The 23,403-nt window shown below is 42.2% G+C and overlaps 1 protein-coding gene across 1 annotated transcript in view; it reads left to right on the plus strand.

The window, feature by feature from the left end:
• The first annotated feature begins 2,291 nt into the window (after positions 1-2,291).
• The window catches only part of cngb1a (cyclic nucleotide gated channel subunit beta 1a), a 136,950-nt gene continuing 115,838 nt past the window's right edge, over positions 2,292-23,403 (plus strand). Inside the window, exons 1-3 of the mRNA XM_060837514.1 lie at positions 2,292-2,431; positions 13,279-13,332; positions 15,098-15,151. Coding sequence (XP_060693497.1) covers positions 2,292-2,431; positions 13,279-13,332; positions 15,098-15,151 — 248 coding nt within the window. The remainder of the gene's footprint in view (positions 2,432-13,278; positions 13,333-15,097; positions 15,152-23,403) is intronic.

Genomic DNA, 23,403 nt, shown 5'->3' on the forward strand with positions numbered 1-23,403 from the left:
GCATTAATGGAATGCTGAGAGCCCATTTGGTATGTGGGATTAATGATGTAAACATACAAAAGTGCCACTAGCTGAATCCCAACTGGACTTCAAACAGGCACTACAACCAGCTTTATCATTGGAAAATGGGGCAAACGGAGCATGTCAGTTGCAGAGTATTCCAATGGAAGTGGACACCCTCACCAGTCTGACTGAGCTTGGGGAACATCACATGAGTGAAAGCAATTGCATAGCCTCACTCAGGACATATACTGAAAAGAAGGACTTTAGGTCAATCCACAGCAATCCCCCAAAACAAAGCCAAGCCTCGGCCAAATGGTTACAATTTTCTTCAGGATTCAGGCTGGCAAGCCATTATAGTTGCTGCCAGTATGCAGAATCAAGGCAGCAAAAGAGTCCCACTAGATCTCAATTGTGTAAGAGACTTCATATCTGGTGTCCAGGAGAGTGCATGCCCTGGAAAGGCTATCTACATCAGCTTAGCAACATCCAAATCAGAGCCAATCAAAATAAAAGTCTGGTGAAATGGTCACCCAGTTCTAATGAGGGTTGATACCACTGTGCCTGTTTCAGTGATTGCAGAAGAAGTCTTTAACAAAATTTGCTCTTAAGTTTGTGGAAGGACTCGACTAGATTCAGAACCTATACCGGAGAACCTTTACAGATTAAGGGTATAACTTCAATTCTGGTCTCTTATGAGAAGCAGATGGTTCAGTTACCACTGATTGTCGTAAAAGGCTCGGGCCCAAGCTTGATAGGACGAAATTGGTTGAGAAAGATTCACCTTGATTGACTCAACACTTTTCCATTAGAAAATGGCTGCCTGAGTAAAGTCCTAATTAAATACCCAGAAGCTTTTCAGGAAGGTCTAGGGACGATCAAAGGTGCCAATGTCACCTTGCAAGTTGACCTGGAAACAATTTCACGATTCTGCAAGTCCCACCCAGTGTCATTTGCCTTACATGCAAAAGTAGAAGCAGGAATCAGGAGGCTGGACAGCAAAGGAATCATCAAACCAGTCCAGTTTGCAAATGGGCAACACTCATTGTACTGATTGTGGAGCCTGGTGGGTCGGTTTGCCTTTGTAGGGATGTTAAACCAATGATAAACTGCTTTTCACAGCTGGATAAATATCCAATCCCCCGCACAGAGGATTTATATGCAAAACTAGCAGGGACCCCTGTCCTTCACAAAGCTGGTCATGTGTCATGTGCACCTGAAATTGCACTTAGATAAGGATTCCCAGAAGTATACCCATAAGGGCATAAGCCTGTGCAATGTTTCAGCAGATGATGGAGAACATTTTACAATGTCTACCCCAGGTCGCCATTTATCCGTATGGCATGTTCATAACAGGGAAAACCAATAAGGAGCAGTTAGAGAACTTGGATATAGTCCTTACACGTTTCTCCCAGGTGGGTTTATGCTTTAAGGGAAAATGTGTATTCCAGGCACCCCAAATGACCTACATGGACTTCAGAGTTGACACCCATTGGAAGATAAATTGAGGGCGATGAAGGTGCCCTGTCCCATGTCTGTACCTGAGCTTAGGTTTTTCCTTGAGCTGGTGAATTATTACTGAAAGTTCATACATAATCTGGCTTCCATCCTGGCACCCCTGCATCAAATCTTTAACAGGATCAGCCTTGGCAGTGGTCACATAACCAAGCCATAGCTTATCATTGTATCTCGTAGTGACATACAATGGCTCCCCCTACGGTTTTGGGATAGTATTAGTTCATAGTGGCCCAATGGAGAGGAATGACCAATAGTGTACGCATCCAGGCCCTTGGCTAATGCAGAGCATAAATACACCCAGATAGAGAAGGAAGATTTGATGGACATACTTGGGGTCAGTATATTGCATTACTAACTTTACGGACATAAATTTGCAACAATAATGGACCACCTGCTGGGTCTACTTAAAAAGGACAAGGCAATGCCCCCCACAGCTTCAGTGCCCCCCACAGCTTTCAGTAGTGGGCTTCAATACTAAGTGGACAATAGTAAGTTGGAATATTGTCCAGGAGGCCAAGTAGCAAATGGGTCTGTGAGTGAAATGGATTGTTTCTGGAATTTAAATACTTCGTAATATTCATACCCTCAATGTGTGGCATTGATTGGTCGTTGTTGTGTGCAATGTCTATTAACTTTATGATATGTAATCTTTGTTAGCCTCTATTTGTCCTTGACATGGGTAACTTTGATTAGTCCTTCAAGAAATTGAAGAGCGTGTGTGAATCACTGGAAAATGCTTTACATTTACAGTTCCAGTTTGTATCCCAAAGGAGATGGAGTTGGAAGATATTGAATCTGACTGGGATGAAGAGGTTCAATACCTTGATGCTGAAACTCAAACAAGCGAGTGTGAGGCATTGGCACAGGTCAAAACACAAACCACAACCACAGATGTAACAGTGGTGAAGCAGAGGTATATTCATATAATCATTAACTGTATAAATACCACAATGTCTATTTCCATTTAAGTGATTGTTGAACATTGTCTGTCCAGTAAATATAAATTTTTCTTAAACATTGTAATTGGATGGAAGTGAGCACAATGTTACAAAAGACAACTACATCAAGACAGATGCTGTAAGAGGTAATTATATCAAGGGCTAAATGTGACACTACAAAGATAGCATTCAACAATCACATACCAAACTAAGGGAATCTTTAAAGGTGATTAAAGATCTAGACTGTCATTCTCAAGCCCCAGAGATTCTTCATGAGTTAATTCATGAGTGATGAAGCCCATGGCAAAAAGAAAAGGTTTTGAAAAATGTTAGAAGCATGTTCCATCTCTATTTTCATCTTTCCCCACTTATCCGGGCAAGTGAGAGGTTGATTTTGACCTCCTGATCCTTCACCAGTTGCCAAATCAACACGTCCCTATTTGTGCCTATAACAACTGAGTGGCACATAATGATGATCTTAAAAATTTTGAAATGGAACTTCCATTCTGGCACTCACACATCTGGGGATATGCCAGTTCTTTACAAGCTGTATTGAGATCTGATCTAAGTGCCAGGCCCTGCTGATGATACCAGGGTATAATGGTAAGTACCTGAATATAGTTACAATTATGGCAGCTATCAATGGAGTGAGGTGACTTCTTGTTCATCTCTTACACTGCTGTTCCCTCCCTCAAACCAAAGTGTTGAGATTCCAGAGGAAGATGAAGAAAGGTAAATAATTTACTGTAAATAATTCAGTGTGCCAGTTTGTCTGAGCTCTGTGTAAACCACTCAGTTTGTACTCTATGTGCATATCAGACTATACACTGTGTTTGTGTAGCAGTCTGTCCAAGCCCTGTGTGTACTAGTCAATCCGTGCTCTATATCGAAGCTAGTCTGTGCTTTGTTTGTACCACTCTGTCTGCATCCTGTGATTTGTGCTCACAGATTAGTCTGCACTTAGCGAATACCATTCAGTTTCTGCTCTGTGTATATCGGTCTGTCATTGCTGTCTCTGTGTAATAATCAGTCTGTAGTCTCCATGTATGTCAATCAGTGGTTTGTGATGCTCTGTACATGAAAATTAAAATGAATGTATATCTATGTAGACAGCAGACACAGGATCTGTATCCTGCATGTTGCCAAACAATAAATGTAATACTCAGTGCAGGAAGCAGGCACTGACTGCATATCCTATCCATTTGCCAAGCATCAATATGTATTTAAATTAGGGACTCTGTGTTAGCAGTGAGTCTTTGCTATTCAGGTAATCCCAACATTATGCATCTCAATGTTATAATGTGCTGGCTGTCATATGCTTTATGGCTGCCACACAGTGTGCATCACTGTGCATATACTTGTCAATGTGCTTTAACTCTCTGTTGGCTTCCACCTTCTGTGTGGCTAAACAATGATCTTGATCACTTAGGCCCTGCCTTCTACCCCCATCAACTCAATGGATTTAAAATTTGGATCGCATGCACCAAGAATCCAAACATTCAAGGACCTTAGATGCCTATGAAATGAGAGTGAGAAGCTTTATCTGCTGATTCAGCTGCAACCTGAAATACCTTAAACAGTGTTTATTTCCCAGCAATTTTTTAAATATATAATGAGGAAGATTCTCAGACTGTGATGGTATTTCTGAATAATGTGACTTGTAATTCATGCAGGCAGTTGTGGAGTATCACTGAGGAGCAGGAGGTAGATGCAGAGTAAGTGCATTTAATGTGGTTTACATAAAGATGTGGAGTTTGGGAACTTGCCTTACTTGCCTATTAGGTTGCAATGAAACATAATAGTGAGTCACCTATTCAGCTGCTTTTTCATTGAGTTAGATCATAGAATCATACAGCATGGAAACAGGCCCATCAGTCCAACCAGACCACGTGGAACATGATCCCAAATTGAATGAGTCCCACCTGCCTGCTCCTGGTCCGTATCCCTCCAAATCCTGCCAAGTCATGCACTTATCAAAGTGTTTTTTAAAAGTTGTAACTGTGCCCAAATCCACCACTTCCTCACGAAGTTCACTCCAGACGCGACCCACCATCTGTGTAAAAACGCTGCCCCTCATATCATTTTTAAATCTCTCCTCTCACCTTGAAATCCCCCATCCTAGGGAAAATGCACCTACCATTAACCCTATCTATACCCCTCTTGATTTTATAAACCTCTGTAAGGTCACCTCTCAACCGCCTTCATTCCAATGAAAGAGGTCCCAGCCTAACCAGCCTTTAATTACAACTCAAACCTTCCTGGCAACATCCTGTTAAGTCTGTTCTGAACCTTATTCAGCTTAATAACATCCTTCCGATAAGGACTGAACATAAAACGCCAGAAGAGGCCTCACCAATGTGATTCTGTGCCTCAATTTCTCATACCCACCATAGTTCAATGTCTGTTGATACCTATTATACAGTAGAAGTCTCCACCTTGAACATTTTAATTCACTTCATGTTTGCAGCCTTTTGGAGGGTTCACACTTTGAGTGAGAAACTGCTTCCTGATTTAGCTCACTGATCAAAGCAGACTGTGGCTGGAATAGAGTCATAGAGATGTACTGCATGGAAACAGACCCTTTGATCCAACCTGTCCATGTTGACTAGATTTCCCAACCCAATCTAGTCCCACCTGCCAGCACCTGGCCCCTATCCCTCCAAACCCTTCCTATTCATATACCCATCCAAATGCCTCTTAAATGTTGAATGTCATAACAATAATAACAAAGATCAAAATTAAGGTGCCAATCCCATCCTAGTGCAATGTGAAACAAAGTAAAGTTAAAGTAATTGTCAATTGCATGTAAGGGTCACTGCCACAGCATACTTACCAAGACTGAAAACTTACTGCGTCTTCAATGACACTTAAACCCAATGCCACTAAGTATTTTGTGGAAATTGAAAGTAACTGGGGTAATGTACAAAAAACATTCCACTATTCACAATTTTTACAGAGGGGTTAATTAATTAATTTTAATTGAAGCATTAAGTACCCTGCAGCTAATGTTGTAATTATCTCTATCCTATAGTATGTGCATGTGAAGCATGAAAATAGCTGTAATCATTTTAGATGTATACAAAATGTAACTCTGAACGTTTTGTGGTGGGAAGTGATTCCATAAGTTTCCTACCACAATTCTGTTAGGAGACCCCCTCGCCTCTAGAAATAACAGAAACCTTGCATTATTTGCCTGTAATGGAGTTCTGTGGTTACTTTGAGCAGTTCCCTTAATCTCCTGCTGGAGTTCCATGGGGATACTATGAGATTTGAATTCTGGGCCAGTGTGTGATTATGGTGCATGTGCTTAAAAAAAGTCATAGTTTTTGACCTGCTGCTATTTTTTTGTGTACTGTATCATTTTTCAGCACTATTGTTACATTCTCAATCAAATCATCCACAGGGTGTTATATAGTAGTTGAAAAAAGTTGCAGCTTCTCTGACAGATATGTTCTCATGTCTGTAGTTGAAAGTTCAAACCCCACCTCAGGACTTCACATAACCAAAGCTGGCATTGAAATGTTGCATTGTCAGAGCTGATGCAGATAAATTTGACTGAATCCTCTTGGCTAGAATCTCTTAGTCATATTAGGTACTTGAAGTGAAGGCCCCCTCATTTTGCTGTATATAAATTGGCAGTCACATATTTGAAAAGCATCCGATATTTCCACAGGAAAGCAAAGAGAACAGCCCATAAATCTACATATAATTGTGATTCATTTTGTTTCTTTTCCATCAGAATAAGTGAGCTCCACCTATTGTGACTTGGTTCAATAATGTCATTTTTCTTCATGAACTCTTCCCTAGCATCATTGAATTTACAAGGATGTTGCTTTCTGGGGGCAGTGGTAGTTGGGGAGGGGCATCCATTACATTAACATTATGTATCACCAAAGATATCTACACAAATCAATTTATGAACTTGTAGGCCTCCTCAATACAGGTATAGGCGATAGCATAATATTCCATTATTTTTTCCCCATATTATCCCATCTGATTACTGGGGGATTGATCTCAGAATTTTCAACTTCTAATTCATTTTTGAATTGATCTGATATTTTTATTTTTCCCCCCTACTTCTTTAACTACTAAATAGAAAGCTAATATATTTTCTGTCCTGACTATCCTCCCAAACAAAATACATTAAGTGACTCTTCCTCTTGGTCAAGTAGTCACTACAGAATTCACATCACTGAGTTTCTTTATGATTTGCTAAGGTGAAGTGAGCCTCACTTTTTAATGATTTCCCAAAGATAGGTAACAATATTATGCCCCTGTCTCCAGCAACAAAAAGTTTGGGCTTTGGCTCTTTCGGTCTGCTGCAGTTTGTTGAGCAATCATAGAATCCCTACAGTGTGGAAACAGGCCAAACAGCCCAAGTGCACACCGGCCGTCCAAAGAGTAACCCACCCAGACCCATTTCCCCTACCCGATATTTACCCCTGACAAATGCACCTATCCTACACATCCTTGAACACTGTGGGCAATTTAGCATAGCTAATTCACCTAACCTGCACATCTTTGGACTGTGACAGGAAACCGAAGCACCTGGAGGAAACCTAGACATGGGGAGAATGTCCAAGCTCCACACAGACAGTTGCCCGAGGCTGAAATCGAACCCAGGTCCCTGGCATTCTGTGGCAGCAGTGCTCACTATTGAGGCACTGTGCCACCCAGAATCTTCAAATGCTTTTGGCCAATTCACATGCTTTAGTTACATTTCTTAGGTTAGAAGTGTGGTCTCTGAGCTTTGTTTTTTTTTCTTATTAGTTTAACGTCCATTTCAGTATATCAGTTCAAAAGGATTAAATTTAATAGAGTCATTAGGATCATCCGTAATGGCAAACATTAACAAGAGAATTCCTTCATCCCAATCATTCAGATATTTTTGACAATAAGGTCTAATCGTGGTCTTTAAAGTTTAATGTCATCTTTCAAATGTACTTTGAGATTATGGATGATAAATTGAAAATGTGAATCCACAGACTAATCAAGCAACTATCAGACGTAGTCATACTCACAGAATCATATCTTATAGACAATATCGCAGTGTGATGTAAGGTGTGTGATTTATAGATAACAATATCAGTTATTTTGAAGACTAGCTGTTGAACTAGTAACATGTGGGTTTTGTTTCTGTGTGTAAAGAAGTATATAATTAACTTAGCAGTCTTTCTGAAACCATGATTTTAAACTAGCATGTATCAAATTGCTCCTGTCTGAAATCCACCTGGAATGATAATTGATACTTATTTATATTGTGAGAGTATTATGATTGGAGAGAGCATACATTGAAAGGCAGTCATGTGCTTTTGGCTTAGGAGAATCAAGAATTGATACCTGCTTCAGAAATAAATCTATAGATTTGAAAGCTTTTGGTGTCAGTTCACAGAAGAACTTGGCTTGGGTCAGATGGAAGAACAGTTTCTCCAGGAGAAAGGAATTAAATCAGATCAATTAGGAATAGGTTACCTCAGTATAAGCATTTTAGTTTGATAATTCCAGGCATGATGCGGTTGGTTCAAAACTTGAAGAGTTTTTTCACAGACTGTTTAAACTCATTTTTGTGAATAACCAAGAAAAAGGCCATCAAACTCAGAACACCAGAACTTGCAAGAAACAGTTAAGTTATATCTATAAATATGACGAAGAAGGAAACTCTCTTTTGATATTTGAGTTCTATAAACTGATCATGTTGAGATAGTTGGGATTTTGTTTTACCATCTGTTTTGAAACCTTTTAAATTGTAGGTATAAAGCTGTGTTTGGCTTGATTCCTACTATGTGCAATGGAAGATGGTAGTTGTGGAGGTCAATGATCTCAGGACAGGACATAATTGCAGGAGTTCCTCAATGTAGTATCCTAGCTCTAACCATTTTCAGCTCCTTCATCAATGACCTTCCTTCCATCATGAGGTTAGAAGTGAGGTTGTTCACTGATAGTCAGTGTTCATAACCATTCACAAATCCTCAGACACTGAAACAGCTCACGATCTTATTCAGCAAGACCTGGACAACATTAAGACTTCAGCTGATAACTGACAAATAAAATGCCTGTCACACAAATGCTAGGCCATGACCATCGCCAACAAGAAAGAATTTAACCATCACTCCTTGATATTCAATGGCATTACCATTGCTGATTCCCTTACTACCAACATTCTGGGGGTTTCTATTAACTAGAAACTGAATTGGATCAACCAAATACATACTGGGATTGCAAGAGCAGGTCAGAGGTAGGAATTCTCCAGGAAGATGGTCACTTCCTGCCCCCATATCTTTTTCACCATTCTCAATGCACATGTCAAGGGTATGTTAGAAAACTCTCCACTTACTTGTCCACTGCCATCAACATTCACTACCTTCACCATCTGTGAGCAGGATCGAGAGTCCCTGTATTGCCTGTCTGGTGCTCAGGTTTGGGATACTTCAACTGGGCTGCAGAGGAACCTGGAGTGGGAGGGTAAAGATCCAATGGTCATGGTCCACATAGGCACCAGCTCAATTGAAAAGCAGAACCGAAAAGCTAATAATCTCTGGATTACTACCTGAGCCACTAGCTAATTGGCACAGGGTCCGTAAGATTAAGCAAGTAAATGCGTGGCTCAAAGATTAGTGTAGGAGAAATGGGTTGAATTCATGGGACATTAGCACCAGTACTGGGGAAGAATAGACATGTTCCGATGGGACAGTCTTCATCTGAACCTTGTTGGGACCAGAATCTTAGCAAATCACATAACTAGGGCTGTAGACAGGGCTTTAAACTAAATGGGGGAAGGAGGGTTCAGTTATAGAGGAATTTAGAAAACCTAAATTAAAGGAAGAGATAAGAGTGCAGAACTCAGGAGAGGTTACTAAAGTCTTCAGCACAGACACAAATAGGACACACTGTATGGAAAGGGTTAGCAATCAATCTTCAAGCACAATGGACAAATTAATAACAATGAGAAGAGGGATGATTAATACAGGAATGAAGGTGTTATACCTGAATGTACGCAGTATAAGGAATAAGGTAAATGAGCTTGTGACGCAGATCAAAATTGGCAGGTATGATATGGTGAGCATCATGCCTGAGACATGGCTGCAAGGGGATCAGGATTGGGAGCCTAATATTCGAGGATATTCATCCTATCGAAAAGATAGGCAGGGGGGCAGACAGTGTGGGATTGCCTTATTAGTAAGAAATGAAATTAAATCAATAGTAAAAAACAAAATAGGGTCAGTTGGTGTAGAACCTGTGTGGGTAGAATTGAAGAAACGCAAAGGTGAAAAAACCATAGTTGGAGTTATGTACAGGCCTCCAAACAGTAGTCAGCAGCTGGGGTGCAAGAGACACCAGGAGATAGAAAAGGTGTGCAGGAAAGGCAAAATTACAGTGATCGTGGAGGATTTCAATATGTAGGTGGACTGGGAAAATCAGTTTGGTAGTGGATTGCAAGAAAAAGAATTTGCGGAATGTCTCCGAGGTGGCTTTTTGAAGCAGCTTTGGGTGGAGTCCACCAGGGAACAGGCAATACTGGATTTAGTGTTGTGCAGTGAGGCAGACTTGATCAGAAAGCTTAAGGTGAAGGAACCCGGAGGAGGCAGTGATCATAATATAATTGAATTTACTCTGCGATTTGGGAGGGAGAAGATAGAATCAGAGGCAATGGTATTACAGCTGAATAAAGGCAACTACAGAGGGATGCGGGAGGAGCTGGGCAAAATTGACTGGGAGAGCTAAGCAAGAAAGACAGTGGAGCAGCAATGGCAAGAGTTTTAGGGAGTAATTCAGAAGATACAGCAGAAATTCATCCCGAGGAAAAAGAAGCATGGTACAGGGAGGATGAGGCAACCATGGCTGACTAGGGAAGTCAGGGAAAGCATGAGAGAAAAAGAGAAAGCATATAATGTGATGCAGGGCATTGAGAAACCAAAGGATTGGGAAGCTTATAAAGCCCAACAGAGGGCAACAAATAAATGAAATAAGGAGGGAGAAGATTAAGTATGATGGTAAGCTAGCTGGTAACATAAAGGAAGATGTAAAAGTCTTTTTAGGTTAAAAATAAAGGGCAAAAGAGAGGATATTGGGCTGCTGGAAAATGATGCTGGAGAGAAAGTAGTAGGGAACAAGGAAATGGATGAGGATTTGAGTAAGTACTTTGCATAAATTTTTACACTGGAAGATACGAATAATATCCCAAAAATTCAAGAGAGTGAGGGGGCAGAGCTGAGTATAGTGGCCATCACCAAGGAGAAGGTGCTAGAAAAATTGAATGGCCTGAAGGTAGAAAAAACACCTGCTCCAGATGGACTACACACCACAATTCTAAGGGAGATAGCTGAAGAGTTTGTGAAGGCGTTAAGCGGTGATCTTTCAGGAATGGCTAGAATCAGGGAGGGTCCCAGAGGACTAGAAAATCATTAACGTGACACTTCTGTTTAAAAAAGGAGTAAGGCAAAAGAAGGAATGTTACAGACTGATTAGCCTAACCTCAGTCATGGGTAAGATCCTGTAATCCATTGTGAAAAAGAGATTTCTGAATACTTGGAAGTGTGAGATTTCTGAATACTTGGAAGTGTATGATAAAGTAGGGAAAAATCAGCATGGTTTCATCAAGGGGAGGTTATGCCTGACAAATCTGCTAGAATTCTTTGAGGAAGTAACGAGCAGGTTAGACCAAGGAGAGCCAATGGATGTTATCTGCCTACACTTCAAGAAGGTCTTTGACAAGGTGCTGCATAGGAGGATGCTGAGTAAGACAAGGGTCCATGGTGTTAGAGGCAAGGTGCTAGCGTGATTAGAAGCTTGGCTGTCTGGCAGAAAGCAGAGAGTAGGGATAAAAGGGTCCCTGTCAAGATGGCAGCTGGTGACAAGTGGTGTTCTGCATAACTCAGTTTTGGGACCACAGCTTTTCACTTTATACATTAACGACCTAGATGAAGGAACTGAGGGCATTCTGGCTACATTTCCAAATGATATAAAGATAGTTTGAGGGACATGTAGCATTGAGAAGGTGGAGAGACTGCAGAAGGATTTGGACAGGTTAGAAGAGTGACCAAACAAGTGACAAATGGAGTACAATGTTGGGAAGTATGATGTTGTGCAGTTTGATAGGAAAAATTGAGGGATAGACTATTTTCTAAATGGGGAGAAAATTCAGAATCTGAAGTGCAAAGAGACTTGGGATTTCCTCAAGGTAAACTTGCAGGTTGTGTCAGTAGTTAGGAAGGCAAATGCAATGATGGCATTAATTTTAGAAGACTTGAATATAAAAGCAGGGATATACTTCTGAGGCTCTATAAGGCTCTGGTCAGAGGACATTTGGAAAATTGTGTGCAGTTTTGGGCCCCATATCTCAAGAAGGATGCACTGGCCCTGGAACATGTTCAGAGGAGGTTCACAAGCAAGGTCCCAGGAATGAAAAGCTTAACATATGAGGATGCTTTTAGGACTCTGAGTTTATTCTCAATCGAGTTTAGAAGGATGAGGGTAGGATCTAATTAAAACATACAGAATACTGAATGGCCTGGACAGAGAAGATGTTATGAAGATGTTTCCATTGGTAGGAAAGACTAGGACCTGAGGGCACAGCCTTAGAGTAAAGGGAAGACTTTTTAGAATGGAGTTAAGGAGAAACATCTTCAGCCAAAGAGCGATGAATTTATGGATCTTTCTGCCACAGAAGGCTTTAGAGGTCAGGTCGTTCAGTATATTTAAGACAGAGATAAAACGGTTCTTGAGTATCAAGGGCATCAAGGGTTATGGCAAGAAATCAGGAGAATGGGGTTGAGAAAATGATCAGCCATGAATGGCGGAGCATATCCGATGGGCTGAATAGCCTAATTACTGCTCCTATGTCTTATTGTCCTATGGTCTAAAGCAACTGCTACTTGATGACTACTCCCATGACTTTACCGATGATTGAGAATGTACTGATGGGACATCAATTGCCTGGGCTAAATTTGTGCTGCTTCTTGTGTAGAAGCAAGTGACAGTGCCAAGACTATTTGATGTATTTCTCTTGATAAATATGGGAAATCATACCCCATATCTTACACGTTGTTTCAGCCATTCTTCTCCAAAGTAATCCCAATTAAAATCTTCTGTCTGAAAGAATTTCCATTGTTCACCTTTATGCAATTATTTTGTGTTCCTAGTGTCAACTGATAGAAGATGAAAACCAAGGCACATCGTTTTTTTGTGGCAATTTTATTGATTTGCTCAGTCATAGAGCTGTCATTGCAACCCCAGTGCCATAGCTGTTACCTATTTATTTGTTTTTTTTTGTTTATTTTTCACCAATTAAAAGAACAATTAAACGCCTATCCATCAGCTGTGCCTGACCAGACATTTTCTGGTGAAGTACAGTAAACCTAATTTTGATGGTATTGATTGAGGGAGGATAATTGATAAGAGCAATCTTCTGTTCTTGTTGAAAACGTATGAGCAGATATTTAATGCTTCACTGAGTTTAATATTTCATCTGAAGGACAGCAACTCCAAAATTGCAGTACTCCTTTAATCTTACACTAAGGTGCATTTTAGATTATATGGTTCCATCTCTGGGGTAGGTTTTAAATCCTCACACTTAGAATTCAGAATATGACAACTGAACCAAATTGACATATAGTAATAAATTCCTCCGCTGTTGTCATTTGATCTCAGTACAGTAATGGATGAAGTAGTCAATGGTATGAAGCATGCGATCAAGCATTAGACAAGGAGGAAAATTAATCTAGAAGAGATTGTGTTCCATCCATAGAACCCATATGAAAAACTGGCACAGAAAATCAACAAGCTATTGGTTCTCCTAAGTGATAGGTCTCTCTTTATCTGACAGAATTGTGAAAGTGTGTGAAGGAACTGAGAGCAGTGAAGATCTACCCAGTGAAGAGTAAGTCCTTAAATTCCAATGTAGCTGGGCAGAAATGCATGGCTAGGTCTCATGTTGAGGTGGCATACATCCTACACATAATTACTTCAGATGAATTCAAAAGTAAAGCATTTGAAGAGACAGAGAGAAACATAGATTGTAATCATGTATAAATTCCAATGTGTCCTTGTACAGATTCTTAACATATCTGTTTATAGATTCTTAAAATGTCTGTCCACAGATATTAAAATGTCCATCTAGAAATTCTGAATGTGTCCGTGTGTAGCTTTGACATGTGTGCATTTAAAAATATGGAAGCAGCATCATTAAAACAGGTTGGCTTATCATCAACATAATATTGTTTTGTGGAAATTATTTGCCAAGTATTTTGCATTAAAAGGCAATTGAACTTCAAAAGTACTTAAGTTGAATTCAAGAAAAATCTGGAATAAAATGTTTCGCCTAATGGCAAACATGTAACCACTGTAAATTGTTGTAAAATCTTATCTAGTTCATTCATGCCCTTGAGGGAATGAAATCTGTCATTCCTACCTGGTGTGGCCGACACTTGACTCCAGCATCATAATAATGTGGTTGACTCTTTACCTCCCTCTAGGTAATTAGAGAATGGCAATAAATGCAGACCCATACAGTGATGCCCACATTCCATGAGCAAAAAATAGAAGAATGTCTCTAAAGAGCATTGGGATGTCCTGAGGTCATGCAAGGTGTAATATAATGTCTTTTTTGTCTACTTCTTTCTCACTGGGTGTGTGCTCTAATACATAATGTACTTCTATTACAAAAAGTCAGAAGTATCAAGGCTTTCAAGCAAGCTAGAGTTTCACAAAAACTTATAACTCAACTAATCTAGAATGCTGGAGGAGAAAGTGAGGTCTGCAGATGCTGGAGATCAGAGCTGAAAATGTGTTGCTGGAAAAGCGCAGCAGGTCAGGCAGCATCCAAGGAACAGGAGATTCGACGTTTCGGGCATAAGTCCGAAGATTCCTGAAGAAGGGCTTATGCCCGAAACGTCGAATCTCCTGTTCCTTGGATACTGCCTTACCTTCTGCGCTTTTCCAGCAACACATTTTCAGTTCTAATCTAGAATGCTGCACTAACTGAAAGTTCTATGTTGTTTAATATATATGAAATCAGATTTTTGCCTTCACTTTCTAGACATTAGTAACATGGAGCAAATTTTGATCTTCTCAAAATTAATCCTACCCTCTGTATTATCACTAAGGTATGTGTGTATTTACCTACATGGTGATATTTTGGGTCTCATGACTGTGCCTGTACTTATGTAGGCTTATACAAACATTAAGCCCTACTTACTGCTGTTTACTTCTGTTTGGTTTACTGTTAGGGCAGAGACGGTATGCGAAGGGACCAAAAGCAGCAGGGATCAATCACCAACAGAGTGAGTTCTTCACCTTTCTTCCTGAAAGAGGGAATGACAGATGGAGAGAAAGAGAGAGTGTGAAAGCGTAAGAACAAATGAAAGAACTGAAACCAACATGTTCATTCTAAAAGATGACAGACTTAACAAACAATCCAGGTCTTTTTCAATATATAATTTCAATTACATCACACTGTAAACTTTTGCTATAAATTCTGTGTCTTATGATCTTATACTTCACAACCACCTGATGAAGGAGCAGCACTCCGAAAGCTAGTGCTTCCAAATAAACTATTGGACTATAACTTGGTGTTCTGTGATTTTTAACTTCCAGCATGGATTTTCTGACCCATATTTTAACAGCTCTTTCATTTTCTTTGTCAGTTTGGTGCAGATTTGTGAAGAAGCCAAGACTGATGATAATCTACCAGCAGCAGTGTGAGTCTTTTACCCTTCTTCTTTCAAAAGGGCTAAGGCAAGGGAGACAGTATAAGGCAGCAGAGAGAGTGAATGTTTGGAAATAAGGAATGAAAAATGTGGAGTGGAGAAAGAAGGGAAACATGAATATCCCCTCAGAGTTGAAAAGGGAGGGAAAGACAGCATGACAATTGAGGGAGGAATAAAAGAGAGAGGATTGAAGAGGATAAGTACAGAAATGAACAGTGAGTGATTCTTTGAGTGCACATGAGTCAATCTAGCTGTGACAGAACAAATTAGATTCGTATAGCATATTTGGTGGTACATTTTTCAACTCTTTGGTCCTTCCAAGGACCCTGACTCATTGTAAATATGAGTTGTAGACCTGCAGGCAACACATCTGCAATTTTAAAGTTTGATCAACATTGCTAAAATGAATACAATCTACACTTTTGCATACAAGCACACATGCCATTTTGCACAAGATCTATTTTTATGTAACATATATGTTACTGATTGCTTAGTATGTACACATGCATGTGGATAATTATATGCAGGCACACATTCAGATATACATATAAGGTGTAGGGGAAAGACATAGCTTCTTCTGTTTGTAAAGTAGAAGGAAATGCTGATAAATTGGCATAGATTCAGAATTGTTGCAGTGAAGTATTTTTCCTTAGGTTTACAGAAATAAATGTACCCTTGTATTTGTACCTAATGACCATATTTTTCAGTAAAATAATATTTGAAATCTTTTACTAAGGTGGAAGCAAAGCACAGTCTTGTCAATATGAGATGTTCAAAGTGATCACCTACCTTTAGACGTAAAAAGAGGAAAACTTGAAATTGATGTATCACTGAAATAATTAAATAAATTTAGTTGGAAATGAGGAAGACACTTAAATTGGAGGAAAAGCAAAAAAGAAAAGAAAAATAAACAAAGCGAGATGGATAGAGAGATATGGAAGTTTAAAAGTTTGACCTTTAATGACAGCGGGAACGTAGATAACAAGGCATGGCTTTAGAAAAGCTCAGAGTAAGGAAGAAAGAAGAAATAATAGTTCAGAGAAACAATCTGCCTTCACTTGGGGTTTTATTTAACTATAAATCTGCATGTAATGCCTAAATTTACAGAGGGTAGAGTTGAAAAATATTTCACTTCATCTGAAAAGATAGCTATGAAGTTGAATTCACCAAAGGCTTTTCAGTCCTCAATAATGCAGAGTGTCCTGACTGGTGCAGCTACGATTGTGCCTACCAACCCATCAGATGAGCAATCTGTAGATTAGGAAACTGTAAAAAGGGTTAGACTCAGAGCTTACGAGCCTGTCCCTGAAGCTTATCAATTAAAGTTTCAGATTATAAGAGAAGAAAATTAATAATACATTTTTATAGTCTCCAAAAGAAAAGAAATGCTCAGTGACTTCAACTACTGAAGTTAGAGAAAATGGCTGATAATGTGGGGAAAATTGTGATTATGGAGGAATTCTGAAATTCTGGAGAATGTTTTCTCCACAAAAGGGCAGTAATAGATAAAGTCTCCATAACTTGCAAGACCCATTAGGAAGAGACAACTGATGGCGATTTAACCTGAGGGTCACCATGCCTCAGGTGAAAGGAGTGATTAAGAAGGAGAGTCCTTCATGGTAACCTCAGGCAGTAAAGTAATTGAATCCATGCTGTTAACATCACTCCACATTGATTTCTTGGAGCAGCAGTACCACAGAGGGCCTTTACATAAACTACTGCATGAGTGCATATTCCAACAAGTAAATAGACACCTAGTGCAGGTAGTAGTGCAGGTCACAGTTACCTTGGGTGGAATCTCACTCCTTTGTAGTGAAGCTTTGTGATTGAAGCAAAACCTATAGGCCTCTGGGCATGATTTGCCTCATCCCTTGAGAATTCATTATAATCAGAAAGCTCTGCATGCAGATAATCTGTAACCTGTGTTATGCTGATAGCTGATGTCAATGATATTCTACAAATACTCTCAGAGTAAAAAATGAGGTCTGCAGATGCTGGAGATCACAGCTGCAAATGTGTTGCTGGTCAAAGCACAGCAGGTTAGGCAGCATCTCAGGAATAGAGAATTCGACGTTTCGAGCATAAGCCCTTCATCAGGAATAAGAGAGAGAGAGCCAAGCAGGCTGAGATAAAAGGTAGGGAGGAGGGACTAGGGGGAGGGGCGATGGAGGTGGGATAGGTGGAAGGAGGTCAAGGTGAGGGTGATAGGCCGGAGTGGGGTGGGGGCGGAGAGGTCAGGAAGAGGATTGCAGGTTAGGAGGGCGGTGCTGAGTTGAGGGAACCGACTGAGACAAGGTGGGGGGAGGGGAAATGAGGAAGCTGGAGAAATCTGAATTCATACCTTGTGGTTGGAGGGTTCCCAGGCGGAAGATGAGGCGCTCCTCCTCCAGCCGTCGTGTAGTTGTGTTCTGCCGGTGGAGGAGTCCAAGGACCTGCATGTCCTTGGTGGAGTGGGAGGGGGAGTTAAAGTGTTGAGCCACGGGGTGATTGGGTTGGTTGGTTCGGGCGGCCCAGAGGTGTTCTCTGAAGCGTTCCGCAAGTAAGCGGCCTGTCTCACCAATATAGAGGAGGCCACATCGGGTGCAGCGGATGCAATAGATGATGTGTGTGGAGGTACAGGTGAACTTGTGGCGGATATGGAAGGATCCCTTGGGGCCTTGGAGGGAAGTGAGTGTGGAGGTGTGGGCGCAAGTTTTACATTTCCTGCGGTTGCAGGGGAAGGTGCCGGGGGTGGAGGTTGGGTTGGTGGGGGGTGTGGATCTGACAAGGGAGTCACGAAGGGAGTGGTCCTTGCGGAACGCTGATAGGGGAGGGGAGGGAAATATATCCTTGGTGGTGGGGTCCGTTTGGAGGTGGCGGAAATGGCGGCAGATAATACGTTGTATGCGCAGGTTGGTGGGGTGGTAGGTGAGAACCAGTGGGGTTCTGTCTTGGTGGCGGTTGGAGGAGCGGGGCTCAAGGGCGGAGGAGCGGGAAGTGGAGGAGATGCGGTGGAGGGCATCGTCGATCACGTCTGGGGGGAATCTGCGGTCCTCCTCTTATCGCCCCCTTGACCACGACCCCACCTCCCACCACCAAACCATCATCTCCCAGACCATCCAGGACCTCATCACCTCAGGGGATCTCCCATCCACCGCCTCCAACCTCATAGTCCCACAACCCCGCACCGCCCGTTTCTACCTCCTGCCCAAAATCCACAAACCTGCCTGCCCCGGCCGACCCATTGTCTCAGCCTGCTCCTGCCCCACCGAACACATCTCCCAATACCTCGACACGGTCCTGTCCCCTTTAGTCCAAGAACTCCCCACCTACGTTCGGGACACCACCCACGCCCTCCACCTCCTCCAGGATTTTCGCTTCCCCGGTCCCCAACGCCTTATTTTCACTATGGACATCCAGTCCCTGTACACCTCCATCCCCCATCACGAAGGACTCAAAGCCCTCCGCTTCTTCCTTTCCCGCCGCACTAACCAGTACCCTTCCACTGACACCCTCCTTCGACTGACTGAACTGGTCCTCACCCTGAATAACTTCTCTTTTCAATCCTCCCACTTCCTCCAAACTAAAGGAGTTGCCATGGGCACCCGCATGGGCCCCAGCTATGCCTGCCTCTTCGTAGGATATGTGGAACAGTCCATCTTCCGCAACTACACTGGCACCACCCCCCACCTTTTCCTCCGCTACATCGATGACTGTATCGGCGCTGCCTCGTGCTCCCACGAGGAGGTTGAACAGTTCATCAACTTTACCAACACCTTCCATCCCGACCTGAAATTCACCTGGACTGTCTCAGACTCCTCCCTCCCCTTCCTAGACCTTTCCATTTCTATCTCGGGCGACCGACTCAACACAGACATCTATTATAAACCGACTGACTCCCACAGCTACCTGGACTACACCTCCTCCCACCCTGCCCCCTGTAAAAATGCCATCCCATATTCCCAATTCCTTCGTCTCCGCCGCATCTGCTCCCAGGAGGACCAATTCCAACACCGCACAACCCAGATGGCCTCCTTCTTCAAGGACCGCAGATTCCCCCCAGACGTGATCGACGATGCCCTCCACCGCATCTCCTCCACTTCCCGCTCCTCCGCCCTTGAGCCCCGCTCCTCCAACCGCCACCAAGACAGAACCCCACTGGTTCTCACCTACCACCCCACCAACCTGCGCATACAACGTATTATCCGCCGCCATTTCCGCCACCTCCAAACGGACCCCACCACCAAGGATATATTTCCCTCCCCTCCCCTATCAGCGTTCCGCAAGGACCACTCCCTTCGTGACTCCCTTGTCAGATCCACACCCCCCACCAACCCAACCTCCACCCCCGGCACCTTCCCCTGCAACCGCAGGAAATGTAAAACTTGCGCCCACACCTCCACACTCACTTCCCTCCAAGGCCCCAAGGGATCCTTCCATATCCGCCACAAGTTCACCTGTACCTCCACACACATCATCTATTGCATCCGCTGCACCCGATGTGGCCTCCTCTATATTGGTGAGACAGGCCGCTTACTTGCGGAACGCTTCAGAGAACACCTCTGGGCCGCCCGAACCAACCAACCCAATCACCCCGTGGCTCAACACTTTAACTCCCCCTCCCACTCCACCAAGGACATGCAGGTCCTTGGACTCCTCCACCGGCAGAACACAACTACACGACGGCTGGAGGAGGAGCGCCTCATCTTCCGCCTGGGAACCCTCCAACCACAAGGTATGAATTCAGATTTCTCCAGCTTCCTCATTTCCCCTCCCCCCACCTTGTCTCAGTCGGTTCCCTCAACTCAGCACCGCCCTCCTAACCTGCAATCCTCTTCCTGACCTCTCCGCCCCCACCCCACTCCGGCCTATCACCCTCACCTTGACCTCCTTCCACCTATCCCACCTCCATCGCCCCTCCCCCTAGTCCCTCCTCCCTACCTTTTATCTCAGCCTGCTTGGCTCTCTCTCTCTTATTCCTGATGAAGGGCTTATGCTCGAAACGTCGAATTCTCTATTCCTGAGATGCTGCCTAACCTGCTGTGCTTTGACCAGCAACACATTTGCAGCTACAAATACTCTCAGCCAACTGAGCTAACCAAACACCCAAAGAAGAGGGGTCACTGGACCAACATATTAAGTCTGATTTCTGTCCACAGTTGCTGCCAGACCTGCTGAGATTTTCCAGCGACTTTTGTTCTTGTTTTCCTTCCCAACAAAAGTGCAGTAGAAGTTAGTTCAATTAACAATTATAAATCTGAAATGAATACATTTTTGCCGGACAAGGAGCTACTAGGATATGGAGTCAGGGTATATGACTGGGTTTAAGTTTCAAATCAGCTATAATCTTACTGCATTTAACTAGGAAGAGGAAGAACAAGTAACAGCCAAAACAGATGAGAGAAAGTGGCAAGAATTCTTTCAGGAGGTAATGAACAAGTTAGACCAAGAACAGTCAACCTGGACTTCCAGAAAGCCTTTGACAGGGTGCAGCACTGGAGGCTGCTGAGTAAGATAAGGGTCCATGGTGTTAGAAACAACATACTAGCATGGATAGAAGATTGGCTGTCTTGCAGAAAGCAGAAAGTGGGGATAAAAGGGTCCTTCTCAGAATGGTAGCTGGTGACTAGTGCTGTTCCACAAGGGTCAGTGTTGGGACCACAACTTTTCGCTTTATATATTAATGATCTAGATGAAGGAACTGAGGGCATTCTGGCTAAGTTTGGAGATGATACAAAAAAATGGTAGAAGGACAGGTAGTATTGAGGAGGTGGGGAGACTGCAGAAGTATTTAGACAGGTTAGGAGAATGAGCAAACAAGTGGCAAATAAAGTACAATGTGGGAAAGCGTGGGGCATGCACTTTGGTAGGAAGCATAGAGCATGGACTATTTTTTAAATGGGGAGAAAATTCAGAAATGTGAAGTGCAAAGGGACTAGGGATTTCTAGTCCAGGATTCTCTTCAGGTAGACTTGCAGGTTGAGCTGGTAGTTAGGAAGGCAAATACATTTATTCTGAGAGGACTAGAGTAAGAAAAGCAGGGATTTCTGAGGCTCTATAAAGCTTTGGTCAGACCACATTTTAAGTATTGTGGGCAATTTTGGGCCCTGTACATCAGAAAAGATGTACTGGCCCTGGAGTGGGTCCAGAGGATGTTTATGGGAATGATCCCAGGAATGAAAGGCTTAACATGTGATGAATGTTTGAGTACTCTAGGTCTATATTCAATGGAGTTTAGATGGATGACGAGAGATCTAATTGAAACTTACAGAATGGTCTGAACAGAGTAGATGTTAGGAAGATGTTTTCATTTGTAGGAGAGACTGGAACCTGAGGGCACAGTCTTAGAGTAAAAGGAAGATCTTTTAGAATGGAGATAAGAAGAAATGTCTTCAGCCAGAGAGTGGTGAATTTATGGAATTCATTGCCCAAGAAGGCTGCGGAAGCCAAGTCATTGAGTATATTTAAGACAGAGATGTTAGGTTCTGGATTGTCAAGGGGATTAAAGGTTATGGGGAGACAGCAGGAGAATGGGGTTGAGAAAATTATTAGCCATGATTGAATCGAGGAGCAGACCGAATGGTTCGAATGGCCTAATTTCTGCTCCTATGTCTTATGGTCTTATGGGTCTAAGTGTGAAAATGAGAAGTAGATCAATTATAATACCAAAGGCAATGCATGTTAGTGATAACTGAGATTTCCAAATTCTGGTTCATTCTTTAAATCTGGTATTGTGAATCCTCTGCCTGTTCTCAAGATTGTCTAATTTTAATTCCATTGTTAAATAAAGTGAATTTATTGTGTATGGTTGAACACAACATTATTTTTGTTTTGTACTCGGCTGTTTGCTTCCATATATTGAAAGGCGTTTTGTTAACACTTTTCAAAGCTATGTAGGTCTCATAATATTTACAATGGTTTGCTTATGTTAGACTAGATGCCTAAGAAATATTATTTTGTCTGTGAGACCAATGCTTATGTGTGAAGAAGACCAGAGCAATAAGGAACCATCTCCAGCAGCATGAGTCTTCTACTTCTTGGCTGAAAGAGAAAGTGCAGAGGAACATTGGAGAGTTTGAGAAAGTGAAGGAATGAGAAACAGAGTGGGCAGCTAGAAAGAGTGAATCTGTGCATGTGTGTTAGAGTGGTGAGAGGAAGGGAAAATAGTTTTTGCATCTGATGGGATAGAATAGCAAAGACAGAGGAAGTGAGATGGAAAGGAAATCCTAGATGGTAAAGAAAAAGTAGGTCATAGAGTCATAGAGATGTACAGCATGGAAATTGATCCTTCGGTCCAGCTCGTTCATGCCGACCAGCTGTCCTAAGTTAATCTAGTCCCATTTGCCAGCATTTAGCCCAAAGCCCTCTAAACCCTCCTATTCATTTACCCATCCATGTGCTTTTTAAATGTTGTAATTGTACCCACCTCTACTACTTCCTCTGGCAGATCATTCCATATATGCACCACCCTTTATATAAAAAGGTTGCCCTTAGGACCCTTTTAAATTTTTCCACTGTCATCTTAAACCTAAGCCTTCTAGTGTTTGACTCCCCCACCCTAGGAAAAAGATCTTGGCTATTCATCCTATCCATGCCCCTCGCGATTTTATAAACCTCTATAAGGTAATCTCTCAGTCTCCAACACTTCAGGTAAAAGAGCCCCATCCTATTCAGCTCAAACCCTCCAACCCTGACAACATCTTTGTAAATCTTTTCTGAATCCTTTCAAGTTTTTAGTCTCATATAACAGTGAGACTAGAATTGAATGCAGTCTTCCAAAAGTGGCCTAATCAACGTCCTTTTTAGCAGCAGCATGACCTCTCAACTCCTATACGCAATGCACTGACCAACAAAGGCAAGCATAGCAAATGCCTCAGTCACTATCCTGCCTATCTGGGGCTCTGCTTTCAGGGAACTATGCACCTGTACTCCAAAGTCTCTTTGTTCAGTAACACTCCCCAGGAGTTACCATTGAATGTATAAGTTCTATGCTGATTTGCCTTTCCAAAATGCAGCACCTTAAACTCTGTCTGTGAGTCCTTGGCCCATTGGCTCACCTCCAATTTTGGTGTCATCTGCTAACTTAACTAATCTTCAATCAGATTTTAACCATACCTCCTGTGTTCACATCCAAATCATTTATGTAAATGACAAAAAGGAGTGGACCCAGCACTGATCCTTATGGCATACTGTGAGTCACAGGCCTCCACTCTGAAAAGCAAACATCCACCATCTCCCTCTGTCTTCTATCTTCATTCTGCATC

Source organism: Hemiscyllium ocellatum, chromosome 17 (genome assembly GCF_020745735.1).
Source record: "Hemiscyllium ocellatum isolate sHemOce1 chromosome 17, sHemOce1.pat.X.cur, whole genome shotgun sequence".
Taxonomy (NCBI): domain Eukaryota; kingdom Metazoa; phylum Chordata; class Chondrichthyes; order Orectolobiformes; family Hemiscylliidae; genus Hemiscyllium; species Hemiscyllium ocellatum.